Source organism: Neopsephotus bourkii, unplaced genomic scaffold (genome assembly GCF_033783945.1).
Source record: "Neopsephotus bourkii isolate Nb327-2 ecotype Australia unplaced genomic scaffold, CSIRO-AGI_Nbou_v1 NB_1060, whole genome shotgun sequence".
In the NCBI taxonomy this organism is placed as follows: domain Eukaryota; kingdom Metazoa; phylum Chordata; class Aves; order Psittaciformes; family Psittacidae; genus Neopsephotus; species Neopsephotus bourkii.
In genome coordinates this window covers 1,067,863-1,082,442 of record NW_026901548.1, presented here as the reverse complement: position 1 = coordinate 1,082,442, position 14,580 = coordinate 1,067,863, and the positions used below count along the sequence as shown (strand labels likewise).

Below are 14,580 nucleotides of genomic sequence, written 5' to 3'. Positions count from 1 at the left end.
CTGGGACACACACAGGAGCCAGCCCTGGGGCAATGGCAGCCACTGCCGGGCTGGTCACCATGGGCCACATGGGCCCTGGCAGCACCGTGTCTCCAGGGTGGGCAGAGGGAAGGGATGTGGAGCAGTGCCTGATGGATACAGGGACCAGGAGCTGGCAATGGGGTGAGGATGGAGCATGAGGTTGGGAGGGTGAGGAGGGACCCATGTGCCTATAGGAGACCCAAAGCCCTGGTTCCAGTTTATATGGGGACCAGGAGCTGGCAGTGGGGTGAGGATGGAGGATGAGGTTGGAAGGGTGAGGAGGGACCCATGTGCCTATAGGAAAACCAAAGCCCTCATTCCGGTGGATATGGGGACCAGGATCTGGCAATGGGGTGAGGATGGAGCATGAGGTTGGGAGGGTGAGGAGGGACCCAAGTGTCCGTAGGAGACCCAAAGCCCCGGTTATGGTGGATATGGGGACCAGGAGCTGGCAGTGGGGTGAGGATGGAGCATGTGGTTGGGAGGGTGAGGAGGGACCCATGTGTCTATAGGAGACCCAAAGGTTCCTGTGGATGGGGCAGGATGCACTTCCATGCCTGGGGACATTCACTGAGTTCTTTCCCATCCCTGTGCCCACGCAAGGGTCCATCAAAGGACGAGCTCATAGGCAGCCCTTAGGACTCACCATTTCCTTCTGGCTTGCTGTCCAGAGCATGAGCACAGCCCTGCAGCTTTGGCCAGGGTGAGCAGGGACAGAGGAGCCATCAGCTTTGCTCATGGTACAAATCACATCCTGCTGCAGCAGGTCCATGGGGGTTGCATTTGCTGTTAAGGGTCTGATTTCAGCAGGAACCATGGTGGAGACCAGCAAGATACAAGGCAGAAGCTGTTCCCTGTGAGGGTGCTGAGGCGCTGGCACAGGGTGCCCAGAGAAGCTGTGGCTGCCCCATCCCTGGCAGTGCTCAAGGCATCCTCACCAGTGGCACAGGCACGGGGAGCCACGGCTGCAGCCAGACACATGCAGGGCCATGGGTACCGGTGCCACGAAGGCTCTGCGGCTGCCAGGGGGGAATGTCCCCATCCAGGAGCAGGATCCTGCCCAAAGCCTTTGTTCTGCTGAATTCCAGCCGGTGAGAGTCATGCGCTGGAGTCAGAGGGTTCTGCCCTCCTGGGGGATGATGTGAGAGGGAACCATGCAGTCACATTCAAGTTATTTGAAACAGGAGGGGATTTCTGAGTACTGCCTCACGTGGAGCCAGGACCGTCCATCTGAGCCACGCTTCCATCTGTCTTTCCCAATGCTTTCCTCAAATAGTGCAAATATTAAAAGAAATTCAATTGGAATTTGGCATGGATGATCCTTAGGAAAATAGGAGAGGGCCAGCTACTAAAATACCACTGCCTTGCTCCCTTCCAGCAGCAGACACATGATTCCCAGTGCTAGGAAAGCCGGAGGCAATGGATGGCTCTGCTTGGCAAAGAGGGGGCTCCAAGGTTGCCGTTGCTCTGGCTTTGCCAGCACAGTGGCACAGCCTGGGGCTCGGAGCTCCACTGGTTAATCCCAGCTCCCTGGCAGTGAAACCCTCTTCAATTCCATGTTTCCAGCCATCTGGTCCCACTGCCCCAAGCCCCAGGCTCCTGACCCTGCACGGTGTAGCCCACATCCCTGCCTTTTCCCAGAGAAACCCGCCCGGATCCCGCATGTAGCTGGTGGGAATTGCGGGAGGAGATTTCCACAGGGATTTCACCCCAAAAACCTCCCCATCCTTTCGCTTTTGGTTTCACCTCCATCAGCTCCCCCCTGACGCTGTGGTGCTGCAGGGCAGGAAGCTGGTTTATGGCCCTGCTCAGCGTTGGGGACGTGTCACCATTGTGTTTGCTCTCATTTGTCCAGCCAGAGGTGGCACTTCCAGTGGCACGTGTGGGATGCAGATGGAGGCGGGCTGCAAGGACAAGTGGTTGGTGTGAGGATGCTGGGGTTGGGGGTCTTTATGCAATGACCTGTCCCATTGCTGGGGAGGGATTGAATAGAACTCCAGCAACCCTCAGCCTTCACGGCCATCTCCTTCTTCCACCTTCTCCAGTGAATACCAAGGCACGATGGATCACACAATGAGCGCATCCTGTATCCTCCCAGGCCTCACCCCATCCCACCACCTTCATCTCCCATCTTCATTCCATCGCCTGGAGCCCCCATCCCAACAGAGGCACCAGGCGATGCTGCTGGGCACGGATCCTGCTCTTCCCGCTCTGGAAACGGCTCTGACATGTGTCAGCAATAACCAGCGGCGGCCCCAGCACCTCGAGGAGGCCCGGACACCCTCGGCTGGAACCAAACCGCAGCCGGGAAGCAGGAATATTGTTTCAATTATTCCCATTATATAAAATCCACCCATTTTAATATATTCGGCCTCAAAAGGGGCTCAAGGAAGGAGATAAAATAAACACTGGAAACCCGCGCCGCTGGCACGCGCCGGCAGCTCCCTTCCGACACCGAACCTCACCGCTCGCCTGCCCCTTCCTGCTCCAGGCTCCGGCTCCTCCTCCCGCTGCCCCTCGGCCTCCGGCGCCGCTCCACACCAAATCTGTCTTTGGGCTCTGCTTCTGTTCTGGCAGCCGGAGCCTGCGCGGCTGCGCCGGTGGCCAAGCCAGAGCCGAGCCACAGGAGCAGCGGGAGGGGAGCAAGGGTGCTCCCGAGGGATGCAGGGGTGGTTTAAGGCACGTCTGAAGCCCTAAGGCAGGGGTTAAAGCTCCTGGGGTGCCACATCCGCCTGAGAGCATCAGGATCAGCAGGCCCAGGACTGGCCGAAGGCAGGAAGAGAACAAGTGTGCTATGAGTGTGCGATGTCTGGTGTCATAGAACCATAGAACCCCAGCCTGGATTGGGTTGAAGGGACCTTAAAGCTCCTCCAGTTCCAACCCCAACCCCTTCCACTGGAGCAGCTTGCTCCAAGCCCCTGTGTCCAACCTGGCCTTGAGCACTGCCAGGGATGGGGCAGCCACAGCTTCTCTGGGCACCCTGTGCCAGCGCCTCAGCACCCTCACAGGGAAGAGCTTCTGCCTAAGAGCTCAGCTCAGTCTCCCCTCTTTTAGCCATCCTTACACCACCCTTCCCGCCTGGGAGAGCCATCGGCATCCCGTCACCAAGGCTGGAGCTGCCTTTAGCCACACAGAGCCCATCTGCTCCCGCCAGCTCTGGCCAGGCAGGAGCTGCTTCCCACTGCATCTCCCTATGGCACCGGCATCACTGGAGCTCTCCCTTGCCACCCTGTGCCAGGCCCGTTGCTCCTGGAGCACCCACCCACACCTGGCTCCCACATGGGCAGTAAATCTGCAGTTTGGCCTCTCCCAGCAGGTTTCCATGCACATCCACCGGGCTCCAGGCTCTGAGTGGGGGTCTGGTCAGTGCCACCGTGACCAGGGATGCCGGCGAGCACCACGGTGCTGGGTTAGGTGGAGCCGGCATTTCATAAGCACAGGGGAGAGGGCCTCTGCGGAGCAGGGAGCGGCTGTGACTCCATTCCTGTGGGAAGTGCCTGCCACCGTCCAAGCATCTGGCCCTGTTATGATGGGAGAGGAATGCCAAATATTTTTCTTCCTTATCCACTACCGTCTGCTCAAACCCTCCCTGATCAAACCCACATTCATCCCCTTGGATGCACGAGGGCCCCTGCTCCAGAGGAGATATCCCTCCCAGCGGCTGATCCAATCCATAGGAAGCACATTGCAGGTGGGGAGATAACCCTGCCTTCATCCAGGGGCTCCGTCCAACTCACAGCCCCTCACTGCCTCCTTCCCCTGCTTCCAACTACCTCCAACCGTTTCATTTTCACTTTGTTACCTTGGGCAGGAGCATCCTTGGGCCTGCATCCCTGTGCCAGCATCCCTTGGTGCCTGCATCCCTGTGCCAGCATCCCTTGGTGCCTGCATCCCTATGCCAGCATCCCTTGGTGCCTGCATCCCTGTGCCAGCATCCCTTGGTGCCTGCATCCCTGTGCCAGCATCCCTTGGTGCCTGCATCCCTGTGCCAGCATCCCTTGGTGCCTGCATCCCTGTGCCAGCATCCCTTGGTGCCTGCATCCCTATGCCAGCATCCCTCGGTGCCTGCATCCCTGTGCCAGCATCCCTTGGTGCCTGCATCCCTGTGCCAGCATCCCTCGGTGCCTGCATCCCTGTGCCTGCATCCCCATGCCAGCATCCCTTGGTGCCTGCATCCCTGTGCCAGCATCCATAGTGCCTCTATCCCTTCACCAGCATCCCTTGGTGCCTGCATCCCCGTGCCTGCATCCCCATGCCAGCATCCCTTGGTGCCTGCATCCCTGTGCCAGCATCCATAGTGCCTCTATCCCTTCACCAGCATCCCTTGGTGCCTGCATCCCCATGCCTGCATCCCTTGGTGCCAGCATCCCTTGGTGCCTGCATCCCTGTGCCAGCATCCATAGTGCCTCTATCCCTTTATCCCTTCACCAGCATCCCTGTGCCAGCATCCATAGTGCCTCTACCCCTTCACCAGCATCCCTGTGCCAGCATCCCTGTGCCAGTATTCCTGACTAACCTGTGGCCCTGCCAGGACCATGCTGTCCCACCCGGAGCCGCTGTTACCCCAACAGCAGCCCCTGGGGTGGTGCTGGGGGCGCTGGCTGTGCCGGGAAGCAGGCAGCACTGCCTTGGAGGATCACCAAGATTTCTCCAGAGATGAAAGCGTGCTCAAGTGTCAAACAAACTTTCCAATTGATCTTCCTGGACACTTCCTGGTGCTTTGGAAGGCAGAGGAGGAACATTTCATTCCCTGTGCGCTGGCTGTGGCTGCTCCCCAGCATCACCCTGAGTCACTGTGGTTGCCACCCCGGCAGCATCAATCCGGGCTCCCCCGAGCACCTCCTGGCACAGCAGAGGGGATCCAGGCTGGATTACTCAGCGGACAGCACATCCTCCCTGCCCACCGCAGTCTTCAGAGCAGCAGTCATAGAGAGCCCAAGGAAAGGGTTTTCCTGCTCCCTCCGGGACACCCGGCACCCAGCAGCAGGGATCCAGGATCTTGGCAAAGCCAGGGATGAGTGCGAGCCGACTGCCACGTGCTGTCCCCGGGGAGCCAGCGCTAATGAGAGACACCCAATTAGAGGCTGCTCCAGCATCCACAAGCCTGCTCCAGCAGCCAGGGCCAAGGCAGTTCCCTTGCACAGCGTTTCCCTTCCATGTCTGACAAGGACAATTCCCAAGCAGCTCCTGGGGAGCCAGTCACCCACAAGCACCATTGCAGCCTATATACAAGTAGCTCCAACACCATTCCCATATCCATATTCTTGCCAGCTGCTGGCATCCAGCTTCTGGATGGCAGCACCATGCCCATGCCCACAGGTCCCCCTCAGCCCATGCAGATCCATGATGGGAATGCTGTGTTGAGGGCTTGGTTGTTTATGGAAAGTAAGGCTGAGCCAGCTGCTGGAAACCTGCATTTTATGGGTATTTTTTCAATTTCTTTGGCATTTATTTGGAGTATTTCGATTTATTGGCATTAGAAAAAACAGACCTAAAGTGATCCCAACCATTGGAGCTGCTGGTTTCCTATGGCCAGGCCAAAGGGGGTGAAACGGCTCCTTTGTTGTCTGAATCCTTAACTCCTTGGGAATGAAACGTGGTGGTGCTGGCTGGGAGCGGTGCAGGGGGATGTTCAGGGAGGATGGAGGGAGAAACTCATGGGGGTAGAGAGCAAATCCCAGTTAAACCAGTGCATCCTTCAAGAGCAAAGCAGAAACTCTCCATTGATTGACTGGAAACCACCAGGACCAAGGTCCAAACCCAAATCACCTCCATGGGGTGCAGCGTAATGGCAGAGCCACCTGAGCCCAGCTCAAGGAGCACTGGGGTTACCCCAAAAGCTGGGATCTGATCCTTGCTCCTTTCATTTCCCTGTACCACACGGCCGCTGGGCCAGCACGGTGGGGTGAGCACATGGAGCTGCCAGGACAGGCACCCAGGGCTCACCTGGTGACCAAGGTGCTGCAGACAAGCCCCCTTCCCCTCCTGTCCTGCAACCCGTGGGCAAACTGAGAGCTCCCTGCGGTGCGTTTTGGGGAGCACTGAATGGGGCAAGGATGAAAGGGATGAGAACGGCTTGGTTTGGCTCAGTGCAGCTTGGCCTAACGTGGCTCAGCTGGGCTCAGCTCAGCTCAGCTCCACTCAGCCCAGCTGGGCTCAGCTCATCTCCAGCAGCTGAGAGGGAAGTGAGTTCTTGACTCGGGTAAATCAGAGTCAGCTGCAGCCCTGGGACAGCAATGAGCGGATCCAGAGCCGGAGGAGCCGGACCCCACCACGGCTCCAAGCCAGGCTCAGCAGCCCGGGGCGAGGGGGCTGTCTCAGGCATCGTCACCGCCTGGCTCCGCCCCCCCAAAATCGCAGGGGTCCGGCGTGGCCCCGGCTCTGGGATGGCAGCGGCACAGTCGGAGCGCGGCGGGGCAGCGGGACGGGTCCCGGCCGCGGGCTCTGCAGCCGGTTCGTCCGTGGCTGCTGGACGGGGGGGTCCTGGTGTTCTCATAGAGAAGCGGGGGCTGGCAGCGGGTATAAAGGCAGAGCTCCCCGAGCAGCCGGCGCTGTCCCATCGCCATGAGCCCCTGCCCGCCCGGCTCCGGCTCCCGCTCCCGCTCCCTTAAAGCGCGGCAGCACCGCGGGGCGATGGAGTGAACCCGGAGCCGTTCCTCGGCTGGCTCCGGAGGGAGGCGACGAGCCCGCAGCCGCTTGGATGCTCTGATTCCCCCCCTGCCCGACCCGCCTCCTGCCCAGATGCAGTGGATAACATTCATGTTGCTGTTATTCATCAGCTCCATGGAAATGCTCACGCAGAACCGATGGAAGAAGCAAGGTACGGTGCGAGCGCGGCCGGATCGTCCCGCTCAGGTACATGGGGGCAATGGGGGGCAGTGACCTCCTCTGTCGGTGCCGGAGGGGTGAAGCTGGAAGGAGCCGGGATCCAGCATTCCCCAACCCAGCCCCTCGGGGCCCGTTGGGCACCGGCTGCTTCCCCTCCCGGTGCATGGCATGAGGCTGGTGCACAGGCATGTGGAGAAGGTGAAGTGCTGTCCCATGGCAATGCCAGCCCTACCATCGAGGCAATGGAGAGGGGAAACTGGCACAGGGGCTGTGTGCAGGTTCCAGGTGAGACAGAGCAGAACTGGGTGATGTTCTGGTATTTCTCTGCTTAAAGCATTGGGAGTGAAATCTCTTTGGGGGATGCTGAGAGCCACTGCCTGTCCCCTGCACCAGCCAAACTGCTGCTTGGTGCCAAGGCACACGCACCCTCCTTTGGGCACTGGCTCGTGTCTCCTCACCAGTGCCGGTGGCTGATGCTTGACTGGCACTGAGAGGAGCTCAGGATGCTGAGCAGCCTTATGCTATGGGATGCATGGGACATTCGGGTCCTGGCAGCACCCAGGGATCTGGCCATGGCTCTGCACCTCAGACACATGTCCTGTCTCCTGGTATAAGCAATGCAGAAGGGCTGTAGGGTCTGGAAGGTCTGAGGGATGCTGCAGCACTCCACAACTGCCCCACTGCAAACAGGGAGCTGCCTCCATGGGCTGGGTTAGTGCAGTGCCCAGGGGTCTCCCAGTGCCAACAGAGCCCATGGCAGCAGGGCTGGGCAATGATGGGTGATGTCCCTCTGATGTCTGGCACACACTGGCTCTGCAGTCACTGATGGGCAGCGGCATCCCTAATTTCCCTAGTCCTGGTTTTGGTGTGTGGCACATCCCATTAGACAGCAGAGCCATCCAGCAGCTCCCTGGTGTCGCTCCTGGCACAGTGGCGCGTGCCATGCCGGCAGCCCTGATGCTCATGGTGCCAAGGAGCAGGTTGTGTCTGGCCAACCCTTCCCAAGCTCCACACACCGGGGCTATCTCTAAAGCCTCACAGGGCTCCCACCTCCCCTGCCCCGCATGGGGGCTGGAAAGAGCAGCAAAGAAGTGCTCCGAAAGAGCGAGGGAAGGGAAAGAAGCTCGTAAATCCCTGGGAAGTCTCCAGGGAAGCGGCTCCGGCTGCAGCCAGGAACACAAATGTTGTCAGCGTTTGGTAAATATGAAACGGAGACCATAACAACTTAATGGATCCAAGGTGCTTCGTTAGCGCGCTCCCAGCAGACACGGCACTAAGGAAGCCTTGTGGCTGCTGCCACTGTCCAGGCCCCTGTGCTGCAGGGAGGGAACAGGGATGAGCCCTATAGGGGCAGATACACGGCACTACTGCTTGCGCCAGGGACATTGAGGTGGCTCCCAGCATCTTTCCTGGCTTCCCCAGCACCCACCTCTGCTTGCCCCTGGCCACTGCAGCCATGGGGCTCCTGCTGCTGTCAGCTCCTGGGGTCAGAGAGGATCAGTGCTGGGCAGTGCTCCTGGGGGTGAAGCCCATGTCTGGCTCCTTTGGCTCAGTTACCCAGGGCAGGTCCCTTCTAGAGCTTGGATCCAGGGATCCGCATCAGCCCTTGCGTGTCCCAGCTGTAGGCTCTGGGCTCTGCTCTGCCCAGGGCAAACACCTCTTTATACCTTTACTAAGCGCAAAAAGCCATCTTAATGCTCCAAGATGTGCTGGCAGCTGGAGTCTGGCACTGGCTCTGCCACTGCTGCACCACAGGAGCCTTTGCTCAGGAGCACCCAGAGGACCCCAGGGTGCTGGAGCCAAGCAAACCCTTCCCAACACAGCAGAGACGTCAGCTGTCCATGCAGGAGCTTGCAGGCCCCTTACAGAGACGCCCAGCCAGCCTGGGGGTGCAAGGAGACCCCGGGTGCTGGTAGCCCTCAGTAGCAACCCGGATCCATACCGGGAGCATCACCCAGGGCCGCATTTCTCCAGCACTGGGATCCAGGAGGAGCTGTTGGCAGGATCTCCATGGGCTCTGCAGGCTGGGGGGGGCTGGCACCCATCCTTGCTGGGAGCAGAGCCCACCGTGGGGCCGGCTGCCCTCACGCAGGTCAGGAGCGCGGCAGAGGCAGCCAAGGAGGCGGCAGAGGCTCTTTAGCCAGCAGACAGATCCTTATCTCGGCTCCTCTTGAGTGGTTCCAAAATCCCTTTGTCCCCTGACACTTAACAGGCACCAACCAATTAATCCAGGTCAGAGCGTATTTCTACTGGCAGAGCTGTTGTTTGGCTCCCATTAGGATGCTTCCCACGGGCTGGGGATGGATGGTGCAGGGACAGGGTGTGGGGCGAGCCCTCAGTTCTGGATCTTGGGTTGTTGGGGGAGATGATGCCCAAATAGCGGGGAGCAATGGGTTTGTGCATTCCCATGCTGGCAGACAGGGAAACAGCAGGGATTTGGGGTGGTGTTTGCGGGGAATCAGGACAGTGCTGTCACCCCCATGGGGATGGCAGGGGGCTGGGACCCTCCCTGGCCCATTGCCCATGCCGTATGCATGTGTCCCCGCAGCGAGCGCCGGCCTGCTGGAGAACTGCACGGGCTGCGTGCTGTGCTCCGAGGACAACGGCTGCATCACCTGCCACCACCGGCTCTTCCTGCTCATCTGGAGGGACGGCATCCGCCAGTTCGGGGTGTGCGTCCATACCTGCCCCCCCGGCTACTTCGGCGTGCGGGGGCTGGAGGTCAACAGATGCACGAGTAAGGTCCCGGGGTCCTCCCAGTGCCCCCCAGTGCCATGGGAGGGGTGATGGGTGGTGGCACAGAGCCCGGGGCAATGGGGCTCCCTCCCCTCTTCCCATCCCAGACCCAAAGGGCTCTGGGTTGCTGGTGGGTACTGGGCTGCCGGCTCCGGGCTCTCCCGGCTGAGCATCCCTCCTCCTCACAGGGTGCAGGTCTCCGAGCTGCGAGAGCTGCTTCAGCAGAGACTTCTGCATGAAGTGCAAGGACAAGTTCTACCTGCACAAGGGCCAGTGCTTTCGGCAGTGCCCCCCCAGCACCACGGTGCAGCCCGGCACCCGCGAGTGCCAAGGTGAGGAGCACTCGCACCCCATCCCCGTGGTCCCTGCGGTGATGCCCGGGGCTGTGCGGTCACCGGCCCCGCTCGGCGCCCCTGTCCCCCCCAGAAACGTGCGAGCCGGGCCCCTGGAGCGAGTGGAGCCCCTGCACCCACGAGAGCCGGACCTGCGGCTGCAAGTGGGGAGTGGAGACGAGGGTGCGGGAGGTGTCGGGGGCCCCCCGGGAGGAAGGAGCCGCCTGCCCCGCGCTGCTGGAGACACGGAAGTGCCGCATGAGGAAGCACTGCCCAGGAGGTGAGCATCGCATCGCATCGCGGGCAGCCCGCCCCATAGCCCATCCCATAGCCTGCCCCACAGCCAGCCCTACAGCCTGGCCCATAGCCTGCCCCGCAGCCCATCCCATAGCCTGCCCCATAGCCTGGCCCATAGCCTGCCCCACAGCCCATCCCGTAGCCTGCCCTACAGCCTGGCCCATAGCCTGCCCCACAGCCAGCCCTACAGCCTGCCCCCCAGCCCATCCCATAGCCTGGCCCATAGCCTGCCCCACAGCCACGTCTATAGCCTGGCCCATAGCCCGGCCCATAGCCTGCCCCACAGCCAGCCCTACAGCCCATCCCATAGCCTGCCCCCCGGCATCCTGCAGCCGATGGATGTAACAGGAGTTACAGGCACATGTGCTGAGCAGCCCCGGTGCTGGTCCTGGCTATGGGGCTGGGGGACCCCTGCTTGCACCCAGCAGCTCCTGGCACCGGCCGATGTCTCCATCCACTGCTGGGCTGGGCTGGCCACTGGTGGGAGCCTCTGTGATGGAATGAGGCTGGCAAGGGAGGGGAAAGCACGGCCAGAGCTTTGTGCAGCACAGTTGTGAATGAGGAGGGTTGAGGACAGCAGGGGAGGTTCCTCCAAAACCCACTGAGCCCCAGAAACACTCACGGAGCTCGAAGGCATCACCCAGGGGGCTTCTGATGGCCAAAGCCTTGGGTGACATCCCAGAACAGGGCTCATCTCCATGAACATGAGCCCCAGAACAGGGCTCTTCTCCATGGGTTACCCAGCCAGATGTTGGCCCCTGCTCCTGTGCCTTCTCCCAGTATGGCAGCACCGCATCCCAAGGGCTGGGGGCTCCTCGGCGCTGAGTTCCCTGGCTCAGGGCTTCCCACTACGTCTCCCATGTCCCATCCCTGGTTGCCGGGGCCGTGCGGGCACGTGGCTGGCGCTGGGAGCGAGGGGGAGGCTGATGTCATTTTTGGATGCAACCGGCTGGACCGAAGCCGTTCTAATAAATCTCCCCTTCACAACTGGCAGAAGGAGGGGGGGGATTGCAATGGGATACGGATGTGCCGGGCCTGGCAGCACATCTGAGCCGCGGCGCTTGGCGGGCCCGAGGCGCGGGGACGTGCCGGCCGGCAGCGCCAGCGTGGCAGCGCCGCGGTGCCCCAAGGAAGGGACCAGCCCGAGGATGGAGCAATGGGGGCAGTGATGGGATGTGCGTGCTGAGGCTGGGGCCGTGCAGCCAGAGGAGCAGCTTTGTCCCAGCGCTATCAATCGTAAATCAGGTTTTACTGCTGACAGCACAGAGGAGACGATTTCCTGCCCCAGCCGGGCCCTGGCTGGCGGCCTTGGGGTGCCAGGTGGCATCGATTTGGGGGATGTTCCCATCCCTGCTGGGCTGCTCTGTCTCTGGACCCAGTGACAGCTTGATGCAGCCGTTATGGTGTGCCAGGACTGGCTGCTCCATAGCACAGTGTCCCGCAGCGGGGTGCCCGGTGCCTACAGCCCGGAGCCTTGTCCTGGAAGCAGGGAATGCCGCTCCAGTGCTCCAGAGGCGCCTTGGATGTGAGGTGATTGAGAAGGGAACAGCACCCTTGGAAAGCACTTGGGCTCTTGTCCAAGGAGGATGCTCCTCAAGGATGCTATGGGGGATTAGCTCCGGAGGCAGATCTAGCGCCAGGAAGGCACAGGGGAACCCATCAGTGCCCCAGCCAGGAGGCAGGAGAGGGCAGCCCTCAGTGCCCATCATCACCAGGGCGACTGCTCAGTGTCCCCTGGCTCCCAGGCTCCGAGTGCTGGGTTATGGGATCCAGATGCTGAAGGAAGAGGAGGAGGAGGACAATGAGTTCACTGGATGCAGCCAAGACACCCCCAGCCCGGGCGAGCCGGGGAAGGCAGCAGCGGGGCCCGAGCGTGTGAGGAGAGATTTGTGCCACCACTTCTAAGGCGTCCGCAGGCAGCTGGAAGGGGGGAGCATCCGCGCTTGGCCGAGGCACAAACCCCTCGCGCCGCTGTAAATCTGTCCTGTGTCTGCCGCGCTCGGCGTTCGTGCTGTGCCCTCGCCTCGGTGGGTGGCAGCTGCCTGGGAGAGCGGAGCTGGGAAACAGGGATGGGAAGGGAAAGGAGATGGAGCCCTCGGAAAGGGGCGGCCGCTCACCAGCCCCGTGCCCCTCACACAGGGGATGTGTGGGGAGAGGGGCACCGGACCCCTCTTATCACCCATCTTTAAGTCAGGAGAGTGCATGGGTGGAAGAAGAAGTGAAGCTTCCCAGTTTTGGGGCAGCCATTCCGCTCCCAATAGGGGTTCCCCTTCCCATTGGAACCCATGGCACAGATCTTCTCCTGCATCCTTGTTTGGTGTCTCAACCAGTGCTTTGGGGAACTCCTTAGGGTGTGCAAAGAACTGGGGACCACCGGTCCTGACAGCAGGATGCAGCCAAGCTCCACTGGTGCCTGGTGAAGGAGCATCCACACAGGGATGGGAGAGCAAGGCATGGCTGTGGCACAGCTTTGGAGCGCTGATGCAGCCATAGTTGTGCTCCAGCATCCCCAGTCCTTGCTCAGGGAGAAGGCGGGTACCTCAGGCATGCCCCTATGGTGGCCGAGCATCTCCCAGCCCATTCCTGGAGGTTTTTGGGGTACCAGAATTTAGGATCTGCCCATAGAAGCTGGGGGGCAATGCACTGGTGTCCCTCTGCCCATGCTGCTGTTCGGTGATGCTGGAGAGGGCTTTGGGGTCCCCCAGATTGGGAAGAGGCTCCTGTCTCACACCAGAGCGAGGATGCGGGGTGTGCACCCCATGGATGAGGCTCGGGCCGGGTCCTGATGAGCGATCCCTCCTTTTCTCCTCCTCTTTCCTGTTCCAGACAAAAACGAACCCAAAACTAAAGGCAAGAAGAGGCAGAAGAAGCCGAAGACAGAACCGGAGGCGGGTACTTAGCGGCTCCAGCACTGGAGCTGGGGCAGTGCGGTGGGAGCAGGGTGGGAGCTGTCGGAGCCCCTGGCCAGGGCTCCCACCGCGCTGCCCCAGCCGCATCACCCCGGTTTTCCATCCACAGCGCAATTGCACAACCTCTTCTCCCTCCCTCTCCCCTTTTCTTTTGACACAATTTATGGCCTGTAAAACATTTCCTTTTCAGAAAATCTAATTTGCAGTGTCCAAAGCAATGCCCTGGGGCTTGGGGAGGGGGGTGGCTCCTTCATTTGGATGGTTTTCCCTCTCCCCCAGCCTGCGCCATCCCTTCCCGTGCTCCAGACGGCTGGGATGGGGTTGGACCCTGCTGATGAGGATGGTGTCTGCCTGGGTATCATCCCTCAGGGCTGGGAGATGCTCTGTTCCCACGGGGTCCCGATTGCACAGGGATGCTCTGGTGTCATACAAGCCCCCCATCCTTAGCTAGCAGCACAGAGAACAGTGGAACACCAAGGATGGGACCCCTCTGGAGACCAGCCCAGTGCTCAGCATCCCCCCCAGCACAACCATGGACCATATCCTGCCATCCTCAGGCTTACAGAAGGGCTGGAAGAGCTTCTCTCCCCAGCTGGATGTTGGCACAGGAATTTGGGATCCCATAGCCACGCTCGGTCCAGGACAGGGGCACACACAATGCCACCGCAGCAACTGGAGCAGGCAATGGTGTTGCCTCCAGCATCGCCCAGTGGATGCTCTGGGAGCAGCCCCCATCCCAGCCATCACCAGGGGTGCTGAGCCACACTCACATCACCTTCAGGACTCACAGCTGAATGCCCATAAGGGCTCTATCAGTGGGTTCAATGTGTGTTCGCTCCTGTTGCTGCCCCAGCCACAGGCACTGCTGCATTTGGGGGTGTGCTGGGGCCCGAGCCCCCAACCCGAGGCCTGGCACTGGTGTATGGGGGCTGCACAGAGCCTTCAGGATGAGAGCACTGGGTGTCAGCATCGAGCCAGCCCCGGAGCTGTTCGCTTCATGTCCAATAAAGGCACAAAACCCTCGGCACGGCGCTGCCTCCCTGGAGTCCTCATTCCCAGCAGGAGCCATTCCCATGAGGATGGGGATGAGCCGCCAGGACCCAGGCACTGGGGGGAGCCTGAGCAAAGACTTGAACACCGTTGGTTAAAGCTTCCCCAGCATCACTGGGTGCTGGAGGCAGAGGGAAGCGCTCACCGGGAGTGCTCCCTGCAGGTATCCCGGGGTCAGCACTGCCACCGGGAAGCACTGAGCCGGTTGCTAATGGCATGAGAGTATCAGGTCTGCAGCCATGGCTGGGTTCAGCCGTGTTATCCGGTTACCGTGAAGGCACAACTGCAGCCACTGGCCTGATGGCAGCTCCCACGTTTCCTATGGAGGGGCCTGGAGCATCCCACTCATTGGGCTCACAGCATCCTGCAGTGACCAGGGTCAGTTCTCCAGCTCCATGGCTGTGTGA

The 14,580-nt window shown here is 60.8% G+C and overlaps 4 protein-coding genes across 7 annotated transcripts in view; 2 read left to right on the top strand and 2 right to left on the bottom strand.

The window, feature by feature from the left end:
- Positions 1-14,580, bottom strand: part of RTEL1 (regulator of telomere elongation helicase 1) — a 363,295-nt gene that overhangs the window by 255,133 nt on the left and 93,582 nt on the right. The window lies entirely within an intron of this gene.
- The window catches only part of RAD21L1 (RAD21 cohesin complex component like 1), a 96,418-nt gene that overhangs the window by 36,089 nt on the left and 45,749 nt on the right, over positions 1-14,580 (bottom strand). The gene's annotated exons all lie outside the window — the stretch shown is intronic.
- Positions 1,669-14,580, top strand: part of SLC52A3 (solute carrier family 52 member 3) — a 35,577-nt gene continuing 22,665 nt past the window's right edge. The window contains exon 1 of the mRNA XM_061361427.1: positions 1,669-1,683. The gene's annotated coding sequence lies outside the window, so the exon portion shown is untranslated. The remainder of the gene's footprint in view (positions 1,684-14,580) is intronic.
- On the top strand, positions 6,288-13,322 carry RSPO4 (R-spondin 4). Of its 2 annotated transcripts, XM_061361468.1 has the most exons (6): positions 6,288-6,474; positions 6,801-6,841; positions 9,398-9,586; positions 9,774-9,917; positions 10,012-10,197; positions 13,041-13,322. In XM_061361468.1, the coding sequence occupies exons 2-6, from the start codon at positions 6,805-6,807 to the stop codon at positions 13,112-13,114; spliced, it is 630 nt and encodes a 209-aa protein (XP_061217452.1). In that variant the 5' UTR covers positions 6,288-6,474; positions 6,801-6,804; the 3' UTR covers positions 13,115-13,322. The 2 variants fall into 2 exon arrangements, with proteins under 2 accessions (XP_061217452.1, XP_061217451.1); XM_061361467.1 differs by lacking the exon at positions 6,288-6,474 and having other exon boundaries at positions 6,683-6,841.

Excerpts from the sequence above, each read along its gene's own strand:
- RSPO4 (XM_061361467.1), top strand. The coding sequence starts at position 6,763 with ATGCAGTGGATAACATTCATGTTGCTGTTATTCATCAGCTCCATGGAA. Across the intron at positions 9,587-9,773 it reads GGAGGTCAACAGATGCACGA|GGTGCAGGTCTCCGAGCTGC; the intron begins GTAAGGTCCCGG and ends TCCTCCTCACAG. Across the intron at positions 9,918-10,011 it reads CGGCACCCGCGAGTGCCAAG|AAACGTGCGAGCCGGGCCCC; the intron begins GTGAGGAGCACT and ends TGTCCCCCCCAG.